Raw genomic sequence first — 23,050 nt, forward strand, 5'->3', positions numbered from 1 at the left:
GCAGGAGAAAGGCAAGAGAGCAGGGTGAAGGGCAGGATGTAGCAGGAGTGGGTGGAGAGTAAGGGCAGGGGATGGAAGATGGGCCCACCCACTCCATCCCCTCCCCCAGGCCACCCCCTCCCCCAGCTCCCAGGGAGGAAATTAGGAGACCACTGATGAGGTGTTTGGGTCATTTCCACATGCTTTATTCCAGCAATCAAAATAATTAAAAACATCTCAAATTATTATACACATACAAAATAGGTACAGAGTCTCGTTTCCTCCCTTGCTTCCTCCCACCCTAGAGGGAAAAACTGTTTTGTGCTTTGGGAAGTTGTGCTCTGAAACCCAGATGCAAGACAGACCAGTGGAGAGGTGGGGAGGATGGGGCACGGCTGCAGAAGGGGGAGGGTTTCAGAGGAGGGACAGGTCAGAGCGGCAGACCCAGAAGCCAGTGGAGAGAAGGCGAGAGGGAGCAGGCTGGAGCCTGGAGCTCTCTCCCTCCGTGTTAAATAGCACCGTCAGAAAAAAAAAATTCACATGAGTCCCCATCCACAAAAAAAGAAAAGGAAAAGAAAAAGAATGAAAACAAAGAATTAAAAAAGACTGAGCCAAAGGAATATTTGCTGGTCTAGGAGGCATCTCAACTTCAATAGCACCAGAGATTCCTTCCCCACCCCACCCATCACATAGATGTAGCACCTTTGATATAAAATGGGGAGCTGCTGCCGCCCTGCCCCCATCCCTGTCCCCACACAGTTGCCCCGGTGACACAAAGACAAGAACGAGGTAGTCTTTCAGCAACACAGTTACAAGGAACAGAACAATCTCTCCCACCCAGCCCTGCGCGCACGCGTGGGGAGATTGGCACGATGTCTCTGTTCTGTTGTGGCCCTGCCTGACTCTCCTCCAAACCCAGTGAGGGGCTAGGGGCTCCCCGCTGCATGGCCCCCTTGGAAACAAAGTGGGGCGTGCTGCAGGGGACAGGGGATGCCAGAGGGTAAGGTTCCTTTGGCAGTCTGAGAACCCCAGGTCCCCCCAGGGTTTGGGGGTGCTGGGTGGGAGAAATGGGCTGGGGGCTCAGGGCCACTTAGATGTTTCCGCATTGCCTTTGGTTGCTGGGTAGACAATGCATTGTTTTCTGTGTCTTTGGGGGAGACCTGGATATGGGGAACAGTGGAAGAGAGGCCCCAAGATGGGGTGGAGAAAGGAGTGGAAAGGGCAGCATTGGGGTATCATAAGCCCAATGGGCAGAAAAGGACTTACCCCCACATGGGTCTTCAAGCAAGTGGACCAAGCTTCCTTTTTTAAAAACTTATTTATTTATTCTTTTTTTTTTTTTTCCCTTTGGTAAAGCTGAATGCACTTTTGGTTTTTGGTCATGTTCAGTTGGTCAAAGATAAAAACTAAGTTTGAGAGATGAATGCAAAGGAAAAAAAAATATTTTCCAAAGTCCATGTGAAATTGTCTCCCATTTTTTGAATTTTGGAGGGATTTCAGTTTGGGTTGTTTGTCTGTTTCCAGAATGGGGAGAAAGTGGGCTGGGTGGGAGGGAGCCAGGTTGGGGTGGAGGGAGTTTACACGAAGCAGGCAGGGCCAATGTCCATGCCGAATTCCTGGTCTGGGGCGCCAATGTCCAAGGGGGCCACATCGATGATGGGCAGGCGGGAGGTCTTGGTGGTTTTGTATTCGATGATTGTCTTGCCCCAGGTTCCGGTGTGACTCTGGAGTGAGGGGAGGTAAAGGGAGAGGGCCATTACACATGGGGATGATGAACGGAGGGGAGCCACCCTGCCCCCAAAGTCAAGGCCCAGAGGGGCGGGGGCCCTGCCAGGGCCTGGGGTCTTACCGTGCAGCCGTCATAGATGGTGCTGTAGGTGAAGCGGCTGTTGCCCTCGCCCCGGAGTTCGATCTCGTTGGAGCCCTGGAGGAGCAGGGACTTCTTGAGGTTGCCAGTCTGCTGGTCCATGTAGGCCACGCTGTTCTTGCAGTGGTAGGTGATGTTCTGGGAGGCCTCCGTGGACATCAGGCGCAGGAAGGTCAGTTGGATAGCCACATCAGCAGGGTCGGAGCCCTCACTGCCATACTCGAACTGTGGGGGAAGAGAGAGAGTGAAGAGTGAGTGACCACATGGGGGCCTCTAGTCCCTGGCCTCCCTGCTCCTGAGTCTTTGCCCAGAGTATTCCCAACTGACTCCCTCCATCCCCCTACCCTTGAGGACTAGAGATTGAACCCAAAAGTGATACCCCCAGCTCTTTTTTAAAAAATTTAATTCTGACTCAGGGTCTTGCTAATTCCCCAGGCTGCTCTCAAACTTAGAATCCTCCTGCCTCAGCCTCCTGAGTCTCTGGGATTATAGGTGTGCAACATGGCACCCAGTCCAACTAACTTTTCTGTCAAGAAGGGTGTCACTTGCCCCCGGGGAAGACCTTGTCCACTCCAGGATTTCTCCCTCCTGACTCGGCTAGCCCATCTCCTGAAAGTGGTTCTAGGGTCCAGCTCACGCACCTGGAATCCACCGGTCATGCTCTCGCCGAACCAGACGTGCCTCTTTTCCTTGTGGTTGTTGCTGACGTACCAGTTCTTCTGGGCCACGGTGGGCTGAGTGGGGTACACACAGGTCTCACCTGTCTCCATGTTGCAGAAGACCTTAATGGCATCCAGGTTGCAGCCTTGGTTGGGGTCAATCCAGTACTCTCCTGCAGTGGGGCAGGACAAGTAGTTAGGGGAGGTGGGTGGCCAGTAACATATGGGAGGTGGGACACAGATGGCAGGAGACGGAGATAATGGGCAGCCGGGGCTCTCACCGCTCTTCCAGTCAGAGTGGCACATCTTGAGGTCCCGGCAGGTGCGGGCAGGGTTCTTGCGGCTGCCTTCAGGGCTGCGGATGTTCTCGATCTGCTGGCTCAGGCTCTTGAGGGTTGTGTCCACTTCAAGATCACGGTCACGGACCACATTGGCATCATCAGCCCGGTAGTAGCGGCCATCACCAGCCTTCTCTTGAGGTGGCTGGGGCATGAAGCTGAAGTCGAAACCACCGCTGGGAGGACCAGGGGGACCAGGGGGTCCAGGAGGGCCGGGGGGACCCTGTACAGAATCAGAGGAGATCAGCAGTTACCAGTGTCCGGGGACTCTTGGGGCTGGAGAACCATGAGGCAGAGAGGGTGGGGCTACTTACAACAGGACCAGCATCACCAGTGCGACCGCGAGGACCAGGGGGACCGATCGGGCCTGGAAGACCGTTGAGTCCATCTTTGCCAGGAGAACCAGCAGAGCCAGGGGGACCCTGGAGGGGGAGAAAACCATTGCAGAAAACTGGCTGGAGAGCCCAGGGCCACCCCACCAAGAAGCCCGCCACTGTCCCTGCTGGCTCTGATTCCCATGGCTCACAGGGCCAGTCTCACCTCTGACCCTAAGAAGCAGCCTCACTGGTTTCCAGGGCTGGGCCGGGAGACAATATGTGGGGGATGGAGTGAGCAGGGGGGAGAAGACTTTCAGGATCCTTTTCCCTCCCCCATTCCTTGTCTCTGGGGAACTCAGGGATGCCTATGTCCCTGGCAAAGGGCCCCAAGGTGAGCCTGGACTGGGGTTCCAGGCAGAGGAAATGAAAATCATGACTTACACGAGGACCAGCAGGACCAGAAGCTCCAGAGGGACCTTGTTCACCAGGGGAGCCCTGAAAGGTAGAAGCAAGGGAGGTTCAGGCCACACGTGGATCACAGGCCACCTGGGTGCATGGCTGGGGAGGTGAGGGGCAGTGTGGGCAGCCCCCTCCGTATTCTGGAAGTCTAGCCCCAGGCTGTCTGTGTGCTGAGACCTCTCCCACAACCCCTCTCTGTGCACCTCTCTCCCTCTGGGAAGCTACTTGGAAATGCTCCAAATCTTCAAACTTGAGTCCTCACTAGGGAGGTAACAGAATGTCTATCCAGAGGGAGAGAGAGTGGGGCACAGGTTTCCTGCCCCCCATCACTCAGCACAGTCTGGGCAGATGACAGAGGAGGCACAAAGGCAGTGGGGGACTGGGGGTGGGGGCGGTCGTGCATACTCACAGGAGGGCCAGGAGGACCCTGGAGACCGGAGAAGCCACGGTGACCCTTTATGCCTCTGTCGCCCTGTTCACCTGTCTCACCCTTGTCACCACGGGGGCCTTGAGGTCCCTAGGAGAGAGGAGGGGCCAGGCCATCAGGTGGAAGTTCTGTTGGTGCTCAGTGAGGGCATTGTCCACATCCGGGCGAGGGTACAGGGGCATGGGGGTTGGCATGGTACTTACAGCGGGACCACGGGCACCAGCGGGGCCGATGGGACCAGCAGGACCAGCAGGACCCTGGGGAGAGCAGAGAGATCATTAGATGCTGGCCAGGAGATGCTGAGGCTGAGACCTCCCCTCAGCTGGGTCCCTCCACTGTGGCTCTCTCTCCTGACTCCCAGAAGAACCTCCCCAAAGCCAGGCTTCATGTGAGATGGGGTAAACCCCATTCCTCGGGGGAGATGGGGGCTTGTCTGGAGAAGGGCCTCGAGGTCAGTTTTTCCAGGGAGGCTGGGGGCCTCGACATCTTACAAGACCTCTCTTCCCGCAGCCCAAGGAAGGGAGCTGACTATCCTCAGGCCTGGAGGGCCCCCAGCCTGAGCTGAGCCCAGCCACTTACAGTCTCACCACGATCGCCACTCTTGCCAGCAGGGCCAACGGGGCCGGGAGCGCCGGGAGCACCAGGAGCACCAGGGGGTCCAGCAGGGCCAGTCTCACCACGGTCACCCTAGGAGGGGAGAGCAGGGGCATGTGGGCCAGTCCCAGCTGAAGGGGCCAGGCTGGGCGGCAGGCAGGGCTGCAGCTCTCTTACCTTGGGGCCAGGAGAGCCATCTCGACCAGGGGAACCTTCAGCACCAGGAGATCCCTGAAGAGAAAGGGGAGAGAGGTGAGTCCACCAGGAAGAAAGCTCAGGACAGACCCACAGGCTCTGCTGTGGACACTGGCTCAGAGGCTAGGGGCTGCTCACCTCACGTCCAGATTCACCAGGGGGTCCAGCTAATCCAGGGGGGCCCATGGGGCCAGGGGGGCCACGTTCACCACTTGCTCCAGAAGGACCTTGTTTGCCGGGCTCACCCTAAGAGAAAGGAAAGAGTCAGGCCAGAGACAGGGTGTGCGGGCTGAGACCACCTCTATCAGATCTGTCCTCCTTGGTCCCCACCCCTATCCAGTACCCTTCAAGTCCTAAAATGGTTCTTGGGGATTCCAAGATGAGGGGGCACTTACAGAGGGGCCAGGAAGACCAGGGAAGCCTCTTTCTCCTCGTTGACCGGGCAGACCAACCACACCACGCTGTCCAGCAATACCCTGAGGTCCAGGGGTACCAGGAGCACCCTGTGGGAGGCAGAGGTGGGTGAGGTGCCTCACGGAGACACAGGGTCCACTCCCCAGCTCTGGACACCCTCCAGAGCCTCAGAATTCTTAGCTGGCACTCACAGCAGGTCCGTCAGCACCAGGGGATCCTTTTTCACCAGCAGGGCCAGGGGGACCAGGGGGACCAACTTCACCAACACGTCCAGCGGGACCAGTCTCACCACGGGGACCTTTGCCGCCTTCTTTGCCAGCAGGGCCAGGAGGACCAGGGGGTCCAGCATTTCCCTGGATGAGGACAGGAGGGGCTGTCAGACTCCTGTGACTTCTGAAGCATCAGAGAGGCCTCCAAGGGGCCCGCCATCCTCCTGACAGAGTGCCCCTGCCGCCCCGGCTCCACACGGGTACTCACAGAGGGGCCAGGGGGACCGACTCGGCCAGCAGCACCAGGGAAACCAGTAGCACCCTGGTAAGAAAGAACACAGCACAAGTCAGGAGAACTGTCACCTCACCTGGCCCAGCCCCCTCGGAACACTGGCTCTGGGGAGGCTCCGCGGAGAGGCCGGTGATACTCACAGGGGGACCCGCGCTGCCGCGAGCACCTTTGGGTCCAGGAGCACCAACGTTACCCTGCAGGAAAGAGCAGAGGTGTGAGGCCCACGCCAGCCCCGGGTCCAAGGTTGCTGGCAGCTTCCCTAGCAGGGGGTAAGGTACTCACAATGGGGCCGGGGGGCCCAGCGGGTCCAGCAGGGCCAGGAGGACCGGCATCGCCTTTAGCACCAGCATCACCAGGTTCACCTTTAGCACCAGGTTGACCATCAGCACCCTGGGGAAGAGGGAGAGCAGTGAGCGGAGAAGATACAGCCACAGCGGGGCAGGGAGGGCCTCTGGGCTGGCGGGGACAGCGACCAGAGCAGGGAGATGCTTGGGCAGGAGACGATCCCTCCCCACCTTTCTCCCCGGACTCTCTGTCCTCATTCTGTCACCCAGGGTCCCATGATCCATGTCCCAGTTGGTGATGGGGAATGAAGGGGACCTTGATACTCACAGGGGGCCCAGCGAAGCCAGCAGGACCAGGGGGACCAGCTTCACCACGATCTCCCTGGAAGGAAAGGAGGCGAATTGGAAAGATGTCACAACGTGGGGAAAGGTGGAAAGTAGAAGAGGGAGGGGACCGTGAAGAGGGACAAAGAGAAGGCAGAGGGCAGAGGGCTGAGCGTGGGTTGTAACAGGTGCTTCTATACTTACAGGGGCGCCACGGGCTCCGGTGGGGCCGGCAGGGCCGCTGGGACCAGTTTCACCCTGAGAAGGAAAGACAAGAGGCTCATGGTCAGGGGCCATACTGAGTGCTCCCAGCAGAGGAGCCCAGGAGAGCCTCCCCCCACTGGTCCCTCCAGCTTCCTAGGCCACTCACTTGGTACAGCAGGACCTGTCTACCCCTCAGAGCCCTGCCCAGGCTTGCTGGGGAAGGTGTGTTAGGAAAGAAGAAGAGGAGGTGGCCACTTACCTTGTCACCAGGAGCACCAGCGGGACCAGGAGGACCAATGGGGCCAGTCAGACCACGGACGCCATCTTTGCCAGGAGAACCATCAGCACCTTTGGGACCAGCATCACCCTAAAGACAGGGGAAAGCCTGAGACTTCTAGTGTGGGGCCAGGAGCTGACCTGTAGCATTCTGCTTTTGTCCAGGAGCCCATGAGAGAGGCCCTGGCCAGCTCTGCACCACTCTGCCCATGCTGAGGATACAAGATTCATTCTGGGGGGGAAGGGCCTGTCTGGGAATGTGGGCAGAATGTAGGTGAAGAGGCCCCTGACTCGCGCAGGGGATGAATAAGGAGGCCTCCATCAAGGACATGTCCCACCTGTCATCACTATAGTGACTCATGGGGAAAAGGGACGGGATGGCAGTCAGAGGATTTGCCAGTAAAGGAGAGAGAGGGGAAGAAGGGAGAATTAAGGGGAAGAGGGAAAGACCCCAGGAGAAGGAGATATGCTGAGGGATCCAAAGCAGGGGGAGAGACGGGAGCCAGGAGGCTCACGGGAAGCGGAAGCTGAACTTACTCTGTCTCCCTTGGGGCCTGGAAGACCAGCTGCACCACGTTCGCCAGGCATTCCCTGAAGACCAGGGGCACCCTGGCTTCCGGGAGCTCCAGGAGCACCAGCATCACCCTAAGTGATAACCAAGAAGACTGGAGTGAGACCCAGGGCCCCAGAAATGGGTCACAAGCCTGAGCCCCTCTTGACATCTCCCAGGCTTGGTCCTAAGGCCAAAGACAGGCGTCAGCTAAGAGGAAAGACTCAGAGCTGAGGCTGGAGGCTGAGTGCAGCACCCCCACCCCCACATCCCAGTGTCAGCACTGTCCTCACCTTGGCACCGTCGTTGCCAGGAGCACCGTTGGACCCACGAGGACCAGCAGGACCAGGGGGACCTTGCACACCACGCTCACCAGGGAAACCTCTCTCGCCCTGGAGGGGAAGGAAGGCCGTGAGATGGCTGCTCCAGAGACAGGCCCAGCCCAGGCCCAGCGCATGGAGGCGGGAGCAGGCAGAGAGAGTCTACTTACTCTTGCTCCAGAGGGACCAGGGGCACCAAGATCTCCAGGAACACCCTGAGGGAGAGAGGGAGAGTGACAGTGAGCACAACCCACTGGAGTCCTCCCCACAAGAAAGAACTCCTGTCCCTGTTCCTGGAGGCTGGCCCTTGGGGCCCTTGAGTAGAGATGAACTTCTCAGCATGGAACTGGGAGCTTCCCCAAACAGCCCCTCGACTCCCCAAGATTTGTCAAAGAGCTCCCTTCTTCCCAGAATGGCAATCAGAAGGCTTGAGGGAAAGCCAGAGTGTTCCAGCAACTCATTAAAAAATGTCACCCAGCCTAGGAGCCATGCGGCTCCTTATAGATTATATCACATAGCACCCGCAGCCCTCTGTGTAGCTCCCTACAAGATAGGAAGTCCTTCTAGGTATTTACCCTTAATTCCTCTAGCTGCTGGTCATCTACTTTAGCTAGGGGCTGTGGCCTATTCCTCTGTATTTCCTGCATTCCTCAGACCTCTGGCCAGTTGCTACTACTTACCTGCTCACCAGGTTTGCCTGCTTCACCGGGAGGACCAGCGGGGCCAGGGAGACCCTGTAAGTGGGAAATAGAGAGGGAAGAAGAAGGTTTAGAATCTGGAAAAGAACAAGGAGGCCCCCCTCACCAAATCCCTTTTACCACCATGTGGCCTCACCTGGAATCCAGGGGAGCCAGCAGGACCTTGTTCACCTCTCTCACCAGCGGGACCCTGTCATGGAGGGAACACTGTGGTCATGGGAAGGCCGAGAAGAGGAGGGGTCTTCTTTCCCTATCCCTAGGCCTCCCAGTCAGGGACACTTACAGCAGGGCCGGGGGGTCCCTGAGCTCCTGCTTCTCCATCTTTGCCAGCAGGACCCTGTGGGGAGAAGGTGAAGAACTCAGGTGGCAGCAGCCAGAAAGGGTGTAGTGGGCAGTGGGCAGTGGGCGGGGCCTGGGGCTCCCAGACACAGCAGTCTCCCTAGGGGCTCATAGGGCCAGGTGACTGGCTGCAGGTGCAGACTTCTGTGTTCCTCCTGCGGGGAGGGGCAGGGATGGGAAGGAGCTAGAGACTGAAAGGAGAGACTTACAACAGCGCCAGGAGGTCCGGGAACACCGCGCTCTCCAGCTTTGCCAGGCTCTCCCTGTGCAGAAGGGGGTCAGAGTTGAGGCCCAAGGAGGGGAAACTTTTTGTATCAGGGATTGAACTCAGGGGTGCTTAACCACTGACCCACATCCCCAGCCCTTTTTATCTTTTATTTAGAGACAGGGTCTTGCTAAATTGCTTAGGGCCTTACTAAACTGCTGAGGCTGGCTTTGAACTTGTGATCCTCCTGCCTCAGCCTCTAGAGTCACTGGGATTATAGACATGCATCTATAATCCTTTTCTAAGGGGTTTTCTTTTTGAAAAGGCCAATGGGCAGGCTCTGTTCACAAGTGGCAGTCCCCTGGGGAGTGCTTTGCTGGTTTTTAGTGCTTGGTCCCTTAGCTCCCTGCCGCTCCCCAAGATGCCCTCTCAGTCCCCTCCTTTTCCCCCTTGCTTTCCTTCTCCCTGCTATATGCTTGCCGTGATCTGAACTGCAAAGAGCTTTTATCTCCTCTGGGATCTCCTTATGAAGCCCCCAAAAGCTCAAATTTGGGGGCCACTGTCGTAAAAGGACCATGCTATCCGTGGAGCAAAGGCACCAATGATACTTATTTTCAGGGGCAGAGCAACGCTCAAGGTGCCAGGAGGGGCAATGAGTCACTCTAGGTCACACAGCAAGTCATCAGAGCTGGGCCTAGAGTCCAAGGCTCTTGCCTCTGGGGTGTGTCTGTCCCTGGCACTGAATACTTACAGCAGCACCTTTAGGTCCAGGGAATCCCATCACACCAGCCTGACCACGGGCACCAGGGGGACCTGGGGGTCCAGGACGACCATCTTGACCAGCGGGACCCTGAGGGTGGGAAACGTGGTGCTGGTGGTGAGGACAGAACGGAGGCAGATGGGAGGGTGGAGATAGGTAGAGGCCTCAGGGGTGGCATACTTACAGGGGGGCCAGTTTTGCCATCAGGACCAGGGCTGCCAGGGCTTCCAGTCAGACCCTAGTGGGAAAGCAGAGGTGCGAATGGTGGGAGGAAGGACTCCAAGGGCCCGCCAGGGGGGCTGTTCCAGAGTGTTCCTCCCAGACCCTACAGAAGGCTGGGTCCTGGCTGAGCTGGGCTGGAGGGATGGGGTCTCACCTTGGCACCAGGCAGGCCAGCTTCACCAGGGCGACCAGCTTCACCAGGAGAACCTTTGGGACCAGCAGGGCCAGGAGAACCACGTTCACCAGCAGGACCCTGGTGGGGAGGAAGTCACAGGAAGCATAAGGTCTTGAGCTGGGCCTGGTCCCTATGGGCCAGTGGGTGCTTCCTCCCAGCAGGGGCGGGCAGCTGGTTCAGGTGGGCTTTGAGGGGCATTGCTTCGGAGGGGGCAGCAACCACAGGGGGGAGCTCATGACCATGGGGTGGCACTGGGAGGGAGGTGATAGCCAGGGGGTGGTGGGCCGGCCTCCCAGCAGTGAAGAGAGGTTACCTTGGGACCAGCGACACCATCTGCACCAGGGAAACCACGGCTACCAGGTCCACCCTGCAGAAGGAGAAGAGGCCGGTGAGCCCAGAGTCACAGTCCAGGGCAGCAGTTGGGCGCTGGGGGCAGAGAAGGGGAAAGCACTTACACGCTCGCCAGGGGGTCCAGGCAGGCCAGCAGGTCCAGGTTCACCTCGGGCTCCTCGCTTTCCTTCTTCCCCAGCAGGGCCAGGGGGTCCTTGAACACCAGTGGGGCCCTGGAGCAGGCAGAGAAGGTGACGTTGATGAGGAGCCATCCTGGTGCCAGCCCTGGAGCCTGTCGGAGGCTGGGCCTGCAGCACCAGGGCTTCCCCAACAGACAAGGGGCACCCGCCCTGCCTGGATCTCCCTCAAGGGGTCTCAGGCGGGAGTGTTGGTGTGGGACTTACGGGTTCTCCTTTGGCACCAGGGTCTCCTTTGTTGCCGGGAGCACCAGGTTCACCCTGTGGGGGAGAAGGAGAGGATGAGCTGAGGGCCAAGTGGCGTGCGTCTTCATGCTCCCCACAGGGGGCGCTCTGGAGTCAGTGCTCTGGAGAGGTGTGGACTTACGCTGTTGCCCTTGGGACCAGGAGGACCGCTGGGGCCCTGGGGTCCAGAGGGGCCTCGGGCACCAGGGAAGCCAGGAGCGCCAGCAATACCGGGAGCACCCTGTGAGAGGCAAGATACACAGTTGAGTAAAGGACTGGAGGACAGAGGCAGGGGGCAGGTCGGCGCCAGGGGAGCACTGAGACCTGGCAGGATACTTACGTTGGCACCTTTAGCACCAGGTTGTCCATCAGCACCAGGGTTTCCCTGTGGCACAGAGAAAGGAGGGTGAGCAAGAGGAAATGTCTCTAAGGTTGGAAAATGGCTCAGGGGACACTAAGAGGTGACACTTACAGCGGGACCAGCAGCACCAGCAGGGCCAGGGGGGCCGGGCTCACCACGAACACCCTGGGGACCTTCAGAGCCTCGGGCTCCTTGGGGACCAGCTTCACCCTGGATCAGAGGGAAGGTCACATCAGAGACCATACAGGGGAACCCAACCTTACCTCTGGATGGTGAGGGCCAGGGGGCAGGGCAGGGGGAGGAGAGACAGGGACAGGAGACCAAGAATGAGGACTCTAGGATCTGGGAAGTGGACATCAGGACAAAGGTGTTGATATTAAGTTTCCCTCTTGCCTCTCTGGATTCCTCTGGTTTGGGGAGCAGGGAGACAGCCATCCCTTGGCCAGTGAGAATAGTGTTCAGAGGAGGGCAGGGGTCTTACCTTAGCACCAACAGCACCAGGGAAACCAGGAGGACCAGCGGGGCCAGTGGGACCCTGTGAATGAAATGGAGACATCAGCAAGCAGAAAGAGTCAATTGCAAGGCACGTGCTGGGATAGAAGAGGTGTCAGACCCTCATGGCCCACTGCTGGTTCCAGAACCAAGAGCCAACACCGAGACCCTCCCTGTTCCCAGGCCTTAAGTCCAAGGGCCATACTCACAGGAGGACCAGCAGCACCAGTAGCACCATCATTTCCACGTGCACCCTGCAAGAGAGAGGGGAAGCCCCAATTATGTCCACTGAGTGCTGGCTAGTCCCTGCAGATTTGGGGGAGCACTGTCCAGAGCCTAGGGATCCCCCAAAGATCCAGGAATACTTACAGCAGGGCCAGGGGCTCCAGGGCGACCTCTCTCACCAGGCAGACCACGGGGGCCCTAACAACCAAACCAAGAGAAGCCGAGTGAGATGGAAGTCAACCTCCTGGCCCCCCAAGCCGCCATCTTGCCCCAGTACCCAGCTCCTCTTCCCTCGAGAACTGTACACATTCACTCACCATCTGGCCAGGGGCTCCATTTTCACCAGGGCTACCAGGCTCACCCTACAGGACAGAGAATAGAGTGAGGAATTCATGCACGGTGGGACTGGGTAGGGGAGGCAGGGGACCTGGACATTCCCACAGCCTCTTACCTTGGGACCAGCAGGACCAGCATCTCCCTTGGCACCATCCAAACCACTGAAACCCTAATATAGGAAAGAGGCCCAAAGTGAGATCCTGTGGAGGAGGTAGACTACCTAGACACCCACCCAGATCTGAGAAGGAGCTTCAGGAGGCCACCAGAGCCATTCCTCTGTCTCTGAGCTAGACTAAACCCCAAATGGCCAATATCCCTCCAGTTTCTTTACTGGGATTTCATCCTCATGGAAGGAAATTCTTTCACATATCTCCCCCCACACCCCTTGGGATTTCTGTAGCTGCCACCCACCAAGATGCATACCAGGATCTGTTGGGGAAGGGGCAGGAATGATAGAAGGTCCAGGACTTTGGGAGCTTAGATGACCCAAAGGGGACTTACTCTGTGTCCCTTCATTCCAGGGAGGCCAGCTGTTCCAGGCAATCCACGAGCACCCTGGAGAGAAAAGCAAAGGAGACAAGGAAAAGCCATTAGAATAACTTTCATAACACTGAAAGTTTTCTAAAGGCATAGATGCAGTGATGTGGAGGGGTCTGGCCTCAACCCCTTACTCACTCACCTGAGGCCCAGGAGGTCCACGATCACCAGGACGACCAGGTTTGCCAGCTTCACCCTGGAGGGAGAGAAAAGACTGTCATGCCCAGGTCCCGAGGCTAAGAAAGTGTGGAAGATCTCAGTCCTCTTGAGATTGCTGAAGGTCAGGTTAGGGGTCCCAAATCTTTCTTTGAATCTAGAGCTCAGTTGAGATCTACTATGAAACACCTTTCTTGGGTGACATTTGAGTCCCTCCAGAACTTTTTTTTTTTTTCTGAAACCAGCATTTTAATCTCATCTTCTTTGCCCCCAGATCACTTAAACCTGAGAAAGTCAGCGGGATAGGGGGATCCCTTTAAAATAATTGGGGCAGAGGAGGAAGAGTCACCCATTCTAGGAAAAGCATCCTTAAAATGTAAATCATTGTTCAAGAGCAATCTTGGGCATGACAGTGGAGGGTGGCAGGGGACTTGTCTTTCTTCCTCTGGGCATTAGCCCCAAAGGTGATGGGGGGGCACCCTGGTAGAGATTACAGGACCCAACCCATGGAGCCCATGGGGTCAGATGGCATCTTCTCACTAGGGCTACTTACATCATCTCCGTTCTTGCCAGGGGCGCCAGGGGGACCTCGGGGACCCATGGGACCCTAGAAGAGATAGAAGGAGAGGTGGTTAGAATCTCCAGGACAAGGAAAAAAAAAAAAGAAGGGGAAGGTTCAGATTAGAAGGGGGTGATGAGGTGGTCCCCAGGTGAGGGTCGTTTCAAGGGAGAAGTCCGTGTTGGCAGAGGAGGGTGTGTAGGTGGGGGGAGGGCTTACTGAAGCTCCAGGCTCGCCGGGCTCACCAGGGGGGCCTTGGAAACCTTGGGGACCCTGGAGAATAAGGAGAGAGGGGTGAGGTCAGAAGGGCAGGTGTCTGCCAAGCTGTCCCCATGTCACCAATAAATCTCTGAGCCCCTTCTCTGCCCTCATCCAAATCTCCCCACCAACAGTCCAAAGCCCAAGATGGAATATGAAGATCTCTTGGATACTCACAGGTGCACCAGGGGGGCCAGGGAGACCACGAGGACCAGAGGGACCCTAGAAGAAAGGAGGCTGTGGTGAGACTTCTGTAGGAAAAGAAAATGTGGAAGAAGTCTTGCTAATCCCCCTTTTGCCCCTTTAGGAGTATAGTTGTCATGTAGCCTTTCTAGACGTTGAGGCCCCAAAGGTGGTAGCCTTTACTTCCCAAGCCTTCTTGCCACCCCCATATGCCTATATCTCTGGCCCATCTCCTCTGGATCCCAATCCTCTTCTGTCATCTCTGCTCCCCCTGGTGGCTCACCATGGGGCCAGGCACGGACACTCCAGCTGATTTTTCATCATAGCCATAAGACATTTGGGAAGCAAAGTTCTGGAAAAAATAAAAGAGAGAGAGAGAGAGAGAGAATGCATGAGAAATCAGCACAGGACAGGAAATTGAAAAGCAGAAAACACAACCAATAATGGGACAAACTGACAACATGTGCTTCCCCTTGCGATGTTCTGTCAGACAACAACATTGCTTATGAGATTTTCCTACCCAAAATGCATCGCCGGAATCTAATATAATCATACAAATTAGGAGGACAGATTAACAAAATGACTGGCCTTAAGAAAACTTTCAGTGCTTATGAAAGACTCAGGAAATAGTCTCAGGAATAGTCTACATTCATGGGAATTAAAGAGATATGATGATTAAATGCAACTCATGATCCTGGATCAGAAAAAAATGCTATAAAAGACATTATTGGGACATTGGTAAAAATTGGACTGTATATGAGATAATCATTTTGGATGGATGTTAAATTTAATCATTGTGCTATGGTCACATAAGAAAATGTTCTTGTTGAGAAAATAGCTCTGGAATATTTAGAAGCAAAGGGACATCATGTCAGCAACCTCTATCCTCAAATGTTTCAGAAAAAAATACTGACATTGTATATATGGAAATTGATAAAGCAGATGTGACTAAGTGTGATAGTTATATGAAAATTCTCTGCACTAATCTTGCAATTCTTCTGTTAAGTTTGAGACTATCTCAAAATACAAAGTTATGTCATCTGCCAACAACAACAGCAAAAAAATAATAGGCTAGGGGGGCACATGTGGCCTTTGGGGAGAGACTTGATTCTCCACTTACTCCTCCAAGGCCAGCGGGTCCAGGGGGTCCAGGGGGTCCGGGAGGCCCGGGAAGTCCAGGATTTCCAGGGATGCCATCTCGTCCAGGGGGGCCTGCGGGTCCCTGTAAGGGGACAAGGGCGGGGCCGGGGTGAGCACAGGCAGAAGCCACGCCCACTCTAGCCTCCCGAAGCCCAGGGAATCCACCGGCTTACCCTTGGGCCGCGGGGGCCAGTGTCTCCCTTGGGTCCCTATGGGGTTGGGAGAGAAGAAACAAGAGGCCGGTTAGAAAGGAGAGGACAGCGAGGATGGACAGATGGACTTGACGGCAACAGTAAAGAGCCCAGGATTACCTCAACTCCTGTGAGGTCTTGGTCCGTGGGTGATGCTGGGGGAGAAGAGGCACGGTTAGAGGTGGTTTGCTAACGATGCTCCCGGTGGCAAAGGCCTCCGAGAAGCAGAGCGAGGGAGTGGCCCAGACCTCCCCCGAGGCCAAAGCATGAACCGTACCGGCGTCGTCGGGGCAGACAGGACAGCACTCGCCAGGGGGGGTTTGGCCTCCCGGACACTTGGCGTCTTTAGGACAGACCACTTCATCGCACATCACTTCGCCGTTGTGGCACAGGCAGATCTGGCAGGGCGTGGGTTTCCAGACATCGTTATGAGCGCGCCTGAGGCCGTTCTGTATGCAGTCGACTCCTGGGACTGGACAAGGGGGAGAAGACGCGGGCTGTCAGCGGCACCCGAGACCCTTGCCTCTCATCTCGGGGCACCAGGGACCCCAGATCTACACGCCCTTTCCCTCTACGAAGCATATTTCGATTTTCCCTTCCCGCCTCCTTCCCCCTTCCCCACTGCCTCTCAAGTTCTTAAAAACTCCGCATCCGCGTCAGTGACAGCGCGAGGCCCCTGGCCAGGGCGCGGTAACTCTTTCCAGTTCTCAGGAATTTAAACAAAGCTCGAGGCCGGGGTTGCTTCCAACTCCAACCTCAGCCCACGGGCGCTGAAGCCAAGTGAAATAAAAAGCCATGGCGGGGGGCGGGGGCGGGTAGTTGGGGCCGCATCCAGAGGGCAGGCTGTGGGGAGTGGTTTGGCTTGGAGACCAGAGGAGCTGGTGGGAGGAGAGAAGGGAGGTCCAGCCCTCATTCCGCCCCCATTCCTTGGGCAGGTGGGATGGCGTAGGCGGAGCCAGAGTAGGGTGGGGCGACTTTTAGCGGCGTCCCGCCCAGAGACTTGAAATGTTCCCCTAAATGTAGGATACATCCTAACCCCCGGCTCTCAAATATCTTAAAATCTTGTTTTCGGGGCTAACATCAACCCCTGCAAAATCAACCAGTGCTTCCGGGTCACTCTTTAGCCAAAGAACCCAAAGATCTCAAATAATGAAATTAGCCAGGCCCATCGCGCTAGCATCTACTTAGACGATCACTAGGTGGCGGGCAACGCTAAGCAAAGGGAACGGGGAGGAGCCAATTTCCCTGGACTGGCTACTTGTTTTAGGAGCAGGGGTTACCCATCACTAGATTGATTTTCCAGTTCTAGAACTGGGGTCTACGCCTGGCAATAACCCAGTTTCTTCCAACTCCCTCTCCCGTGCGGGAAAGTGCGGGACCAAGAAGCGCAGCGTTTAGCATTAATCAGCAGGGGGCGCAAGGACGCCGCCCTGCCAAGTCCGCGCCAAACTTTCTGTCCTCCAACCCGCCCACTCCGCACATCCCATCCCCCAGCAGCCCAGCACCCCCGCGGTCCCAGGAAAACTGTCTAGCCTGTGCAGAAGGCAAACAATCTTTCCTTATGAATCATCCCACCGCCTTCCCGATCGCTTTTACATCTTGGGCTCCAAACCTTAGTTCGGCATCCCTATCTCATCTTCCCCATCTTCGACGTGATCTGCCCGTACCCGCGCCCAGATCCCCACTTTCCCCGTTGTGCTCCATAGTGCACGCTCGGGATTTCCTCCTGTACCATCTCAAAATGCGCTCTATTCTCACGTTCCACTTCTGGGAAGTGTTCATCCCAACCTCCACCCCAGGGTAAAGTCCCTCTTCTCCCAGGGTGCTGAAGAAGAGCCCCCCACGCCATGTCCCTTCTATCTCGGAGTTTCCAAAGCATCCCGAGTCTCTGTTTAAGCCCTGGATCAGGCTTAGGGCGCGGTACCAAGTAGCCTTGGACTCCCAAAAGTTTGGAACTTACTGTCTCCCTCTTGGTCATTGACCTCGCCTTCCGTTTGGCCGTGCGTCAGGAGGGCGGTGGCCGCTAAGAGGAGCAGGAGCCGGAGGTCCACAAAGCTGAACATGTCTAGACCCTAGACATGTAGACTCTTTGCGGCTGGGGTGGGGGGTTAGCGACGGCTCATGCGTGGCCTCACACTCCGCGTGCCTCCTGCTCCGACCCCGAGGAGAAACTCCCGTCTGCTCCGACAACTGGCCCGGGCCCCTTTTATACGGTCCTGATGGAGTGCTGGGAGGAACCCTGCCCCTTAGAGAGGGGGAGCGGGCCGCCCGTCCCACAGCCAATCAGAGCCGCCTGGCCCGGCCCCCAATTTGGAACGAAGAGGGGGAGGAGGAGGGAAAGGAAAGGAAGGGAGTCCACCCGGCGTCTCCCCCCTTTGCAGCTCTGCCTCCCCAGCCCCCCAGCCCAGCCTGGGCCAGAGGTGCTGCTGCTGGAGTGTTGCTGGGTCCTCAGTAGAGTGTGGGCTAAAGAGTGGATAGGGATGCCCCTTGCCTTTCTTCCCAGGACCTCCAATCTGGAGGACGTAGAACTGGAAAGCTGAGTGGGGAGCCTTCCAAAGGTGGAGGGGTTGGGGGTGGTTAGGAGAGGGTCTTCCTGACCATACCTCATTAACTCTCCTCCTTGCCTTGGCAAGAGCTAAGGAATGGGTCTAGAGTGGCTAGCCAGGAGCCTCTACAGAACAGAAGAAACAGGGAATACAAAATATGGGCTCGTTGTGGGGGTACCTCCTGGTGTATCTGAGGGTATGGAGGTTAGGAATATTTGAGGACCAAATTAGATATTCCTTTATAGACATTAGGAGTCAGATACTTGGAGGGGATGCTGGCAAGGTATTTTTAAAAATGTGGTTTTTTTTTTTTACCATTTATTTATTATTTATTTATTTATAGGGTGTCAGTTCTTCCTCCATGTCTGAAGTTCCAAGACAGCCTCAGATGACGGTCCTTCTTTCCCCAGGCATGATGGAGTGGGTTGGGGTGGAGAGGCTGAGGTGCAGGGTGAGAAACTTGGCTGTGTCTCTCCAGAAGGAAGTTTGGTGTTGGGTGATGGGGCAGGGCAGCCGGGTAGGGGTGGGGGAGTACTTGGGACTCAGAGGTGTGGAGAAGGCTTTGCAGTCCCTTACAACTCGCTCCCCAGGCTGGAACTGGGGGAAGAGTATGTAGGGAAACAGGGCCTATGATCATTGATAACTTAGAAAAGGGTCTTGTGTCTGCCATGACTGTGGCCAGAGGCTAGTAAACGACCCTTCCCCTCTGTACAGTCAATTCAGAGAGTTTGAGTGGAGGGCACTTGGCCAGGAAATGTGTCCTGGTAGCTACGTAAAGCCTCTTCTCTGGAAATACCTGACGTACTTGGAGATTGGGGACACATAGAAGAATTTGGGTGCCTGGGGAACCCTGCCTTTAGGGCTTGAGATGGAGGTACAGGGAAAGTTGAGTGATCTTATTTTAGAGGTTACTTCTCACTGCCTCACCGCTTTCCTGAAAGCTCTGACCGTTGCTCTCTGCCCCTAGGAAGCAGGGACCCTGGGAACAAGGGCAAATATTTGGAAATTAGCATCCTTCCTTCCCCAACTCCCAACAGTACTCCGCCTCAACCCAATCTATCAGGGCCCTCGTCTGCCAAAATCTATGGATCTGAAAGGAGGCAACGGGGTCTCCTCATTGTGCCCCCAAAGCTCCCCTCCCTCCTATACCACTCCCCCACCCTCGTTGGTCTAGAGCTGCAAACGTGGAAGCAGGGAGTCCCTCCTCCCCCAAACCATCCAAGATTCCATTGCCTCCCCCCCCCCCGCCCCTCTCCACGCCCTCCCTCAGCTGGTTTTGTGCAACGAAGGCAAAGGAAAAAAATAAAATAAAGACCAAGGGAACAGAAGGGGAGGGAGCCACGTCGGCCTGCCGTGGGCAGCTAGGAGCAGTGTGGGTGGGGCAGCGGAGGGAGACAGCAGGGGCTATAATTAAAGGGAAAATATAGAGTTTCCAGAGAGGCAGGGCTGGAGACAGCAATGGAGGGACGGGACTTCATCAATTATCCCAACCATGTGGCAGTAACTTGTGGCCCAGGATCTGCCCCCGCCTAGTGCCAGCAACTGCAGGGCAGACTGGGGGCTGAGGTGCTGAGATGGCAATTCCTAGACCCACCAAAGTTCGGAGCTCCACTTGGTCAATTCTAAGCCCCCTCCCCAACAGAGGTCAAGGGCCCCATTCCCAGAAGGAACATTTGAAGTAGTTGTCCAGGGCAGGGTATGGCAGGACTCAAAGTAAGGGTTGGTGTGACCTGCCCACCTCCCTGCTTGGTGAGTTTACTTCCTGGAAAGGGCTTCTGCCCACAGCCCCCTCCCCACTTACTTCCTGTCTAGTCTTCTGTCCCAGGTATACCTTGAAGGAGAGGTGAAGCCTCACAGGTGTGGATGGAAGTTGCTGTACCATGCACCTGGGGTTCTGCCAGATATTCAGGGACTCCTGGCATTGGGGCTTTGTGTATGTGGTGGATGACAGCAGCTACCCCCAATGTCCAGGGTTTCCAAGCATCCTTTACACGTGGCACAGAGCTGAGGCCCAGGTCCTCCTCTGCCACTTCTTGACTTGAAACGCTTGGCGGGCACCCAGCCCAAAGATGTGTCTTTAATTTCTGCAGCATGACAGTGAGAGGAAGAATGTGCTTGGGGTCTCCTCCCAGCCTGGCTGGGCCTCCCTGGCCAGGGCTGAGGGCTGGAGACTGGGGGAGGGGGAGGTTGGGCTATGAGGGGAGGAGACGCCACCTCATCTTTAGGAAACTCTGAAGCTCTGGCTTCGTGTGGAATGTAGGATTTTTGTCCGGCACTTGGAGTTGGTGGGGGGAGCAAAAGCCAGAATCTCCACCCCCCCGCCCCCAAGAATGGTAAAGTCATCAGCAGTTGGGGAAAAAAAATCCTCAAGAAGAAAAACAGAAAGAGGAAAGTGCTGAGCTCTTGAGTTCTCTCCCTCTCCAAATTTTCCCAAGTGCCCCCCCCCAAAAGGGAGGGGAAGGCCTCCAGAGCTCTTCAGACCCCTGTCTGGACTCCAGTGATGTGGGACAGTGGGAGGAGCATGTCTGAAAAGGCAACGTCAAGGCACCTAGTGGGGACACACCCCGGCCCCAGCACACCTCTCCAGCTGCTCTGGCCCCATTTGAGGTTTTGTTGTCTTTCTTCCCCATTCTGTCCCTCCACTGTCCCCAGACTAGTGATGGAGAGAGGGTACCTAGGAGAGGAAAGAGGAGGCTGCAGCGAAGACCTCGGGCATGAAGCTCTCCAGAATCCCCACGTGAAGTTCTGCACAGTTGAGGGGCCCTGAGCAGAGTCTGGGGACAGACCCCAGGTGTGTGGGTGCCCCTCTTCTTCCCTCTCTTCAACATGACCTCATCTGAGCCCTTCATTACATTCCTTTGCTCCCAGTACAGCTCTGCTCTTCCTATACCTCCAGCCCAAGGGCCTCAGGCTCCAGAGATTTCCCTCCCCTTTCTCCCTCTTTTCTAGGTTTAGGGGAAGATAATGAATTAAGTTTTGGTCATCTTGATTGTTCAATGCCTGTGAGACCTCCCGTGTGAAATGTGGGGAAAATACTGGCACCTGGGCCTGGGGTTCAGAGGAGAGAGAGAGAGATGTGGGACTCCCAGGACCACGGTCATGGAAGAGATGGTGTGGATGGAGGTATCTCCAGAGAGAGAGCATGGATGGGGAGAGCCAGGGCTGGACTGAGCTTGGAGGACCCTCAGGTTAAAGGGTTGGGTAGAAAAGAAGGCCACACAGAAGACAGGACAAGAGTGGCCAGAGAAGAAGAACGGGGAGGCAAACCCTGCAGGGAGAGCTCGCTTGATGGGGACTGCAATGTTCCCTGGACTCAGCCACACGGAGGTGACCCGTGCCCCTAGTGCGAGCTGCTTTGGTGAAGAGATGGGCTAGGAAGCCGACTTCAGTAGGCTAAGGGTGTGTGGGACACCAGGAAATGGTCAGAGGACACGCAGCTCAGAGGAGGAGCGGGGTGAAGGGAGCAGACAGAGGGGAATCTCGCCCTCCCTCCCTCTTGTCTCTCCCCTACCCCAGTCTTCCATTTTGGTCCCCTGTCACCCACTCTCTCTCTCCCCTGTGAATTTGTCTTTCTCTGTGCTTCCCCTCTCTGGACCTCTTTTTCTGGGTCTCTGTCTTTTTGCTTCACCTCCTCCTTTCCTTTTCTTCCAGGTGACCTGAGCCCTCAGCTGTCCACAGGGGGGCCTGGCAGCCACCTCTCCTCCTGAGCAAGCCTTCAGTCCAGGCTCCTGAAGAGAAGGCTTGATTTCCCACCCCGCTCTCTGGAAGCACCCATTCAAGAGGGACAACTTGGGACAGAGGAAGCAGGGAAGGATTTGGGACAGCTGAGAGAGTAGGGCTGTAGTGTGACCCCTGGGTGACACCAGGACAGTGCTTCCCAAGCCCACTCCAGCCCCCCATCAAGACCCAGCTGAGAGGGTGCTGGGTGGAGGATGTTGTCCATCTTGGGGACCCCAGTCCCTGTTGCTCCTCTCTAGTCACCAAAACTGAGGGCCAGCCCCTATCCTTCCTGCTGGAGTGAGAATCCACAGGGACAAGAGTCCTGTCGGCCTCTCAGTCTGAAGGCAGTCTGAAGGCAGAATGGGGTCTCCTTAAGGCTAGGATGAGCCACGTGACTGCATGTGCGTTTTCTCCTTTCTGGTTTCTTCCTCTGTCCCAAGTTGTCCCTCTTGAATTGGTTTGTTTTATTCCATTTCTGCTTAACTACTCCCTGTCTTTCTTTTTTTTCTATGCTTTTGCCTTTTCTCGTCTCTCCCCACCCTCAACCTTAACCGTTGTCTTCTTCGTGTAGTTTTCTTCCCTTTTTCTGTTTTTCTCTCTCTCCGCTTCTGCCCATGGTCCCACCCCTCCACCCACACACTCCTTTTTCTCCCTCCTTCTTTTCCTCTCATGTTCTCTTCCGGCGTCTGTCTGTGTTTCCGTGGCGGGCTCTGATTCTCTGGTGCTTCTATCCAGTCCTGGGGGGCGGTGCAAGGCCTGCAGCCTCCCCACTTAGGATGCAGGATGCCGGGCGGGCAGGCAGCAAACTCAAAGGCAGGGCTGAGGGAAGGGTGGGGCAAGCCAGGAGGCCTGCATCACCACCAGATGTCCAGCTGAAGTGTAGGGGAATAAATGCAAAGTTTCCTTTGAAATCTAAATTGGAAAATTTTTTAAAAAGGGGAATAATGGGGTTGCCTCTGGGGCAGAGGTTCCAGTCCAGATATTGACCTCTTTCCTTCACCTGTGCCCTTCTCCCAAGCCCCCCAGAAGTCTCCTGTAGTTTACTTCTGCACCAGCTCAATGGCTTCTTCCAGACAAATTTGGAATTGGGGAGTTTCTGGTGGGAGGCGTTAGGCTGGGGGTGGTGAGAAGTGGGGATCTTAGTCTGCTGACCTGCACCAGCCCTGGGCAGAGGCCCTTTGGACAGACTCTGGTTTGGAAACAGAAAGAATCTAATGAGGATAAGATGGTCCTGCCTTCTCCCCCAAAGTCTCCCCAACCCTTATCCATTTTACATGAGCATTTACTCATGAAGTCAACTCAACACTGCTTACAGTCCTGAGCACTGAGTGAGCCACAAGGACCATGGGTGCCCTCGTGGACCTCTGCCTGGTAAAGAGGCAGCCAGGAATGAAATCCCATAAATAAACATGAAGTTGCAATCATAAAATTGCAAAGCAGGGACTGTCCTAGTCCTGGGGACTTTGGATAGGTTGATGGCTAAGAGG

At 56.1% G+C, this 23,050-nt stretch overlaps 1 protein-coding gene across 1 annotated transcript; it reads right to left on the bottom strand.

Moving 5' to 3' along the window:
- Positions 1-163: 163 nt before the first annotated feature.
- On the bottom strand, positions 164-17,485 carry Col1a1 (collagen type I alpha 1 chain). Its single transcript, XM_078042214.1, has 51 exons — positions 17,258-17,485; positions 15,575-15,769; positions 15,418-15,452; positions 15,280-15,315; positions 15,087-15,188; positions 14,250-14,318; positions 13,961-14,005; positions 13,745-13,798; positions 13,520-13,573; positions 12,953-13,006; positions 12,775-12,828; positions 12,389-12,442; positions 12,255-12,299; positions 12,082-12,135; positions 11,922-11,966; positions 11,702-11,755; positions 11,332-11,430; positions 11,200-11,244; positions 11,002-11,100; positions 10,842-10,895; positions 10,563-10,670; positions 10,421-10,474; positions 10,087-10,185; positions 9,895-9,948; positions 9,702-9,800; positions 8,955-9,008; positions 8,690-8,743; positions 8,543-8,596; positions 8,389-8,442; positions 7,879-7,923; positions 7,682-7,780; positions 7,376-7,483; positions 6,822-6,929; positions 6,563-6,616; positions 6,363-6,416; positions 6,033-6,140; positions 5,891-5,944; positions 5,727-5,780; positions 5,441-5,602; positions 5,231-5,338; positions 4,974-5,081; positions 4,818-4,871; positions 4,626-4,733; positions 4,250-4,303; positions 4,029-4,136; positions 3,602-3,655; positions 3,158-3,265; positions 2,787-3,066; positions 2,488-2,678; positions 1,829-2,071; positions 164-1,703 (listed from the first exon to the last, which is right to left on the bottom strand). The coding sequence occupies exons 1-51, from the start codon at positions 17,358-17,360 to the stop codon at positions 1,557-1,559; spliced, it is 4,389 nt and encodes a 1,462-aa protein (XP_077898340.1). The 5' UTR covers positions 17,361-17,485; the 3' UTR covers positions 164-1,556.
- Between the last annotated feature and the right edge of the window lie 5,565 nt (positions 17,486-23,050).

The sequence above is a fragment of the Ictidomys tridecemlineatus genome, chromosome 3 (genome assembly GCF_052094955.1).
Source record: "Ictidomys tridecemlineatus isolate mIctTri1 chromosome 3, mIctTri1.hap1, whole genome shotgun sequence".
Taxonomy (NCBI): domain Eukaryota; kingdom Metazoa; phylum Chordata; class Mammalia; order Rodentia; family Sciuridae; genus Ictidomys; species Ictidomys tridecemlineatus.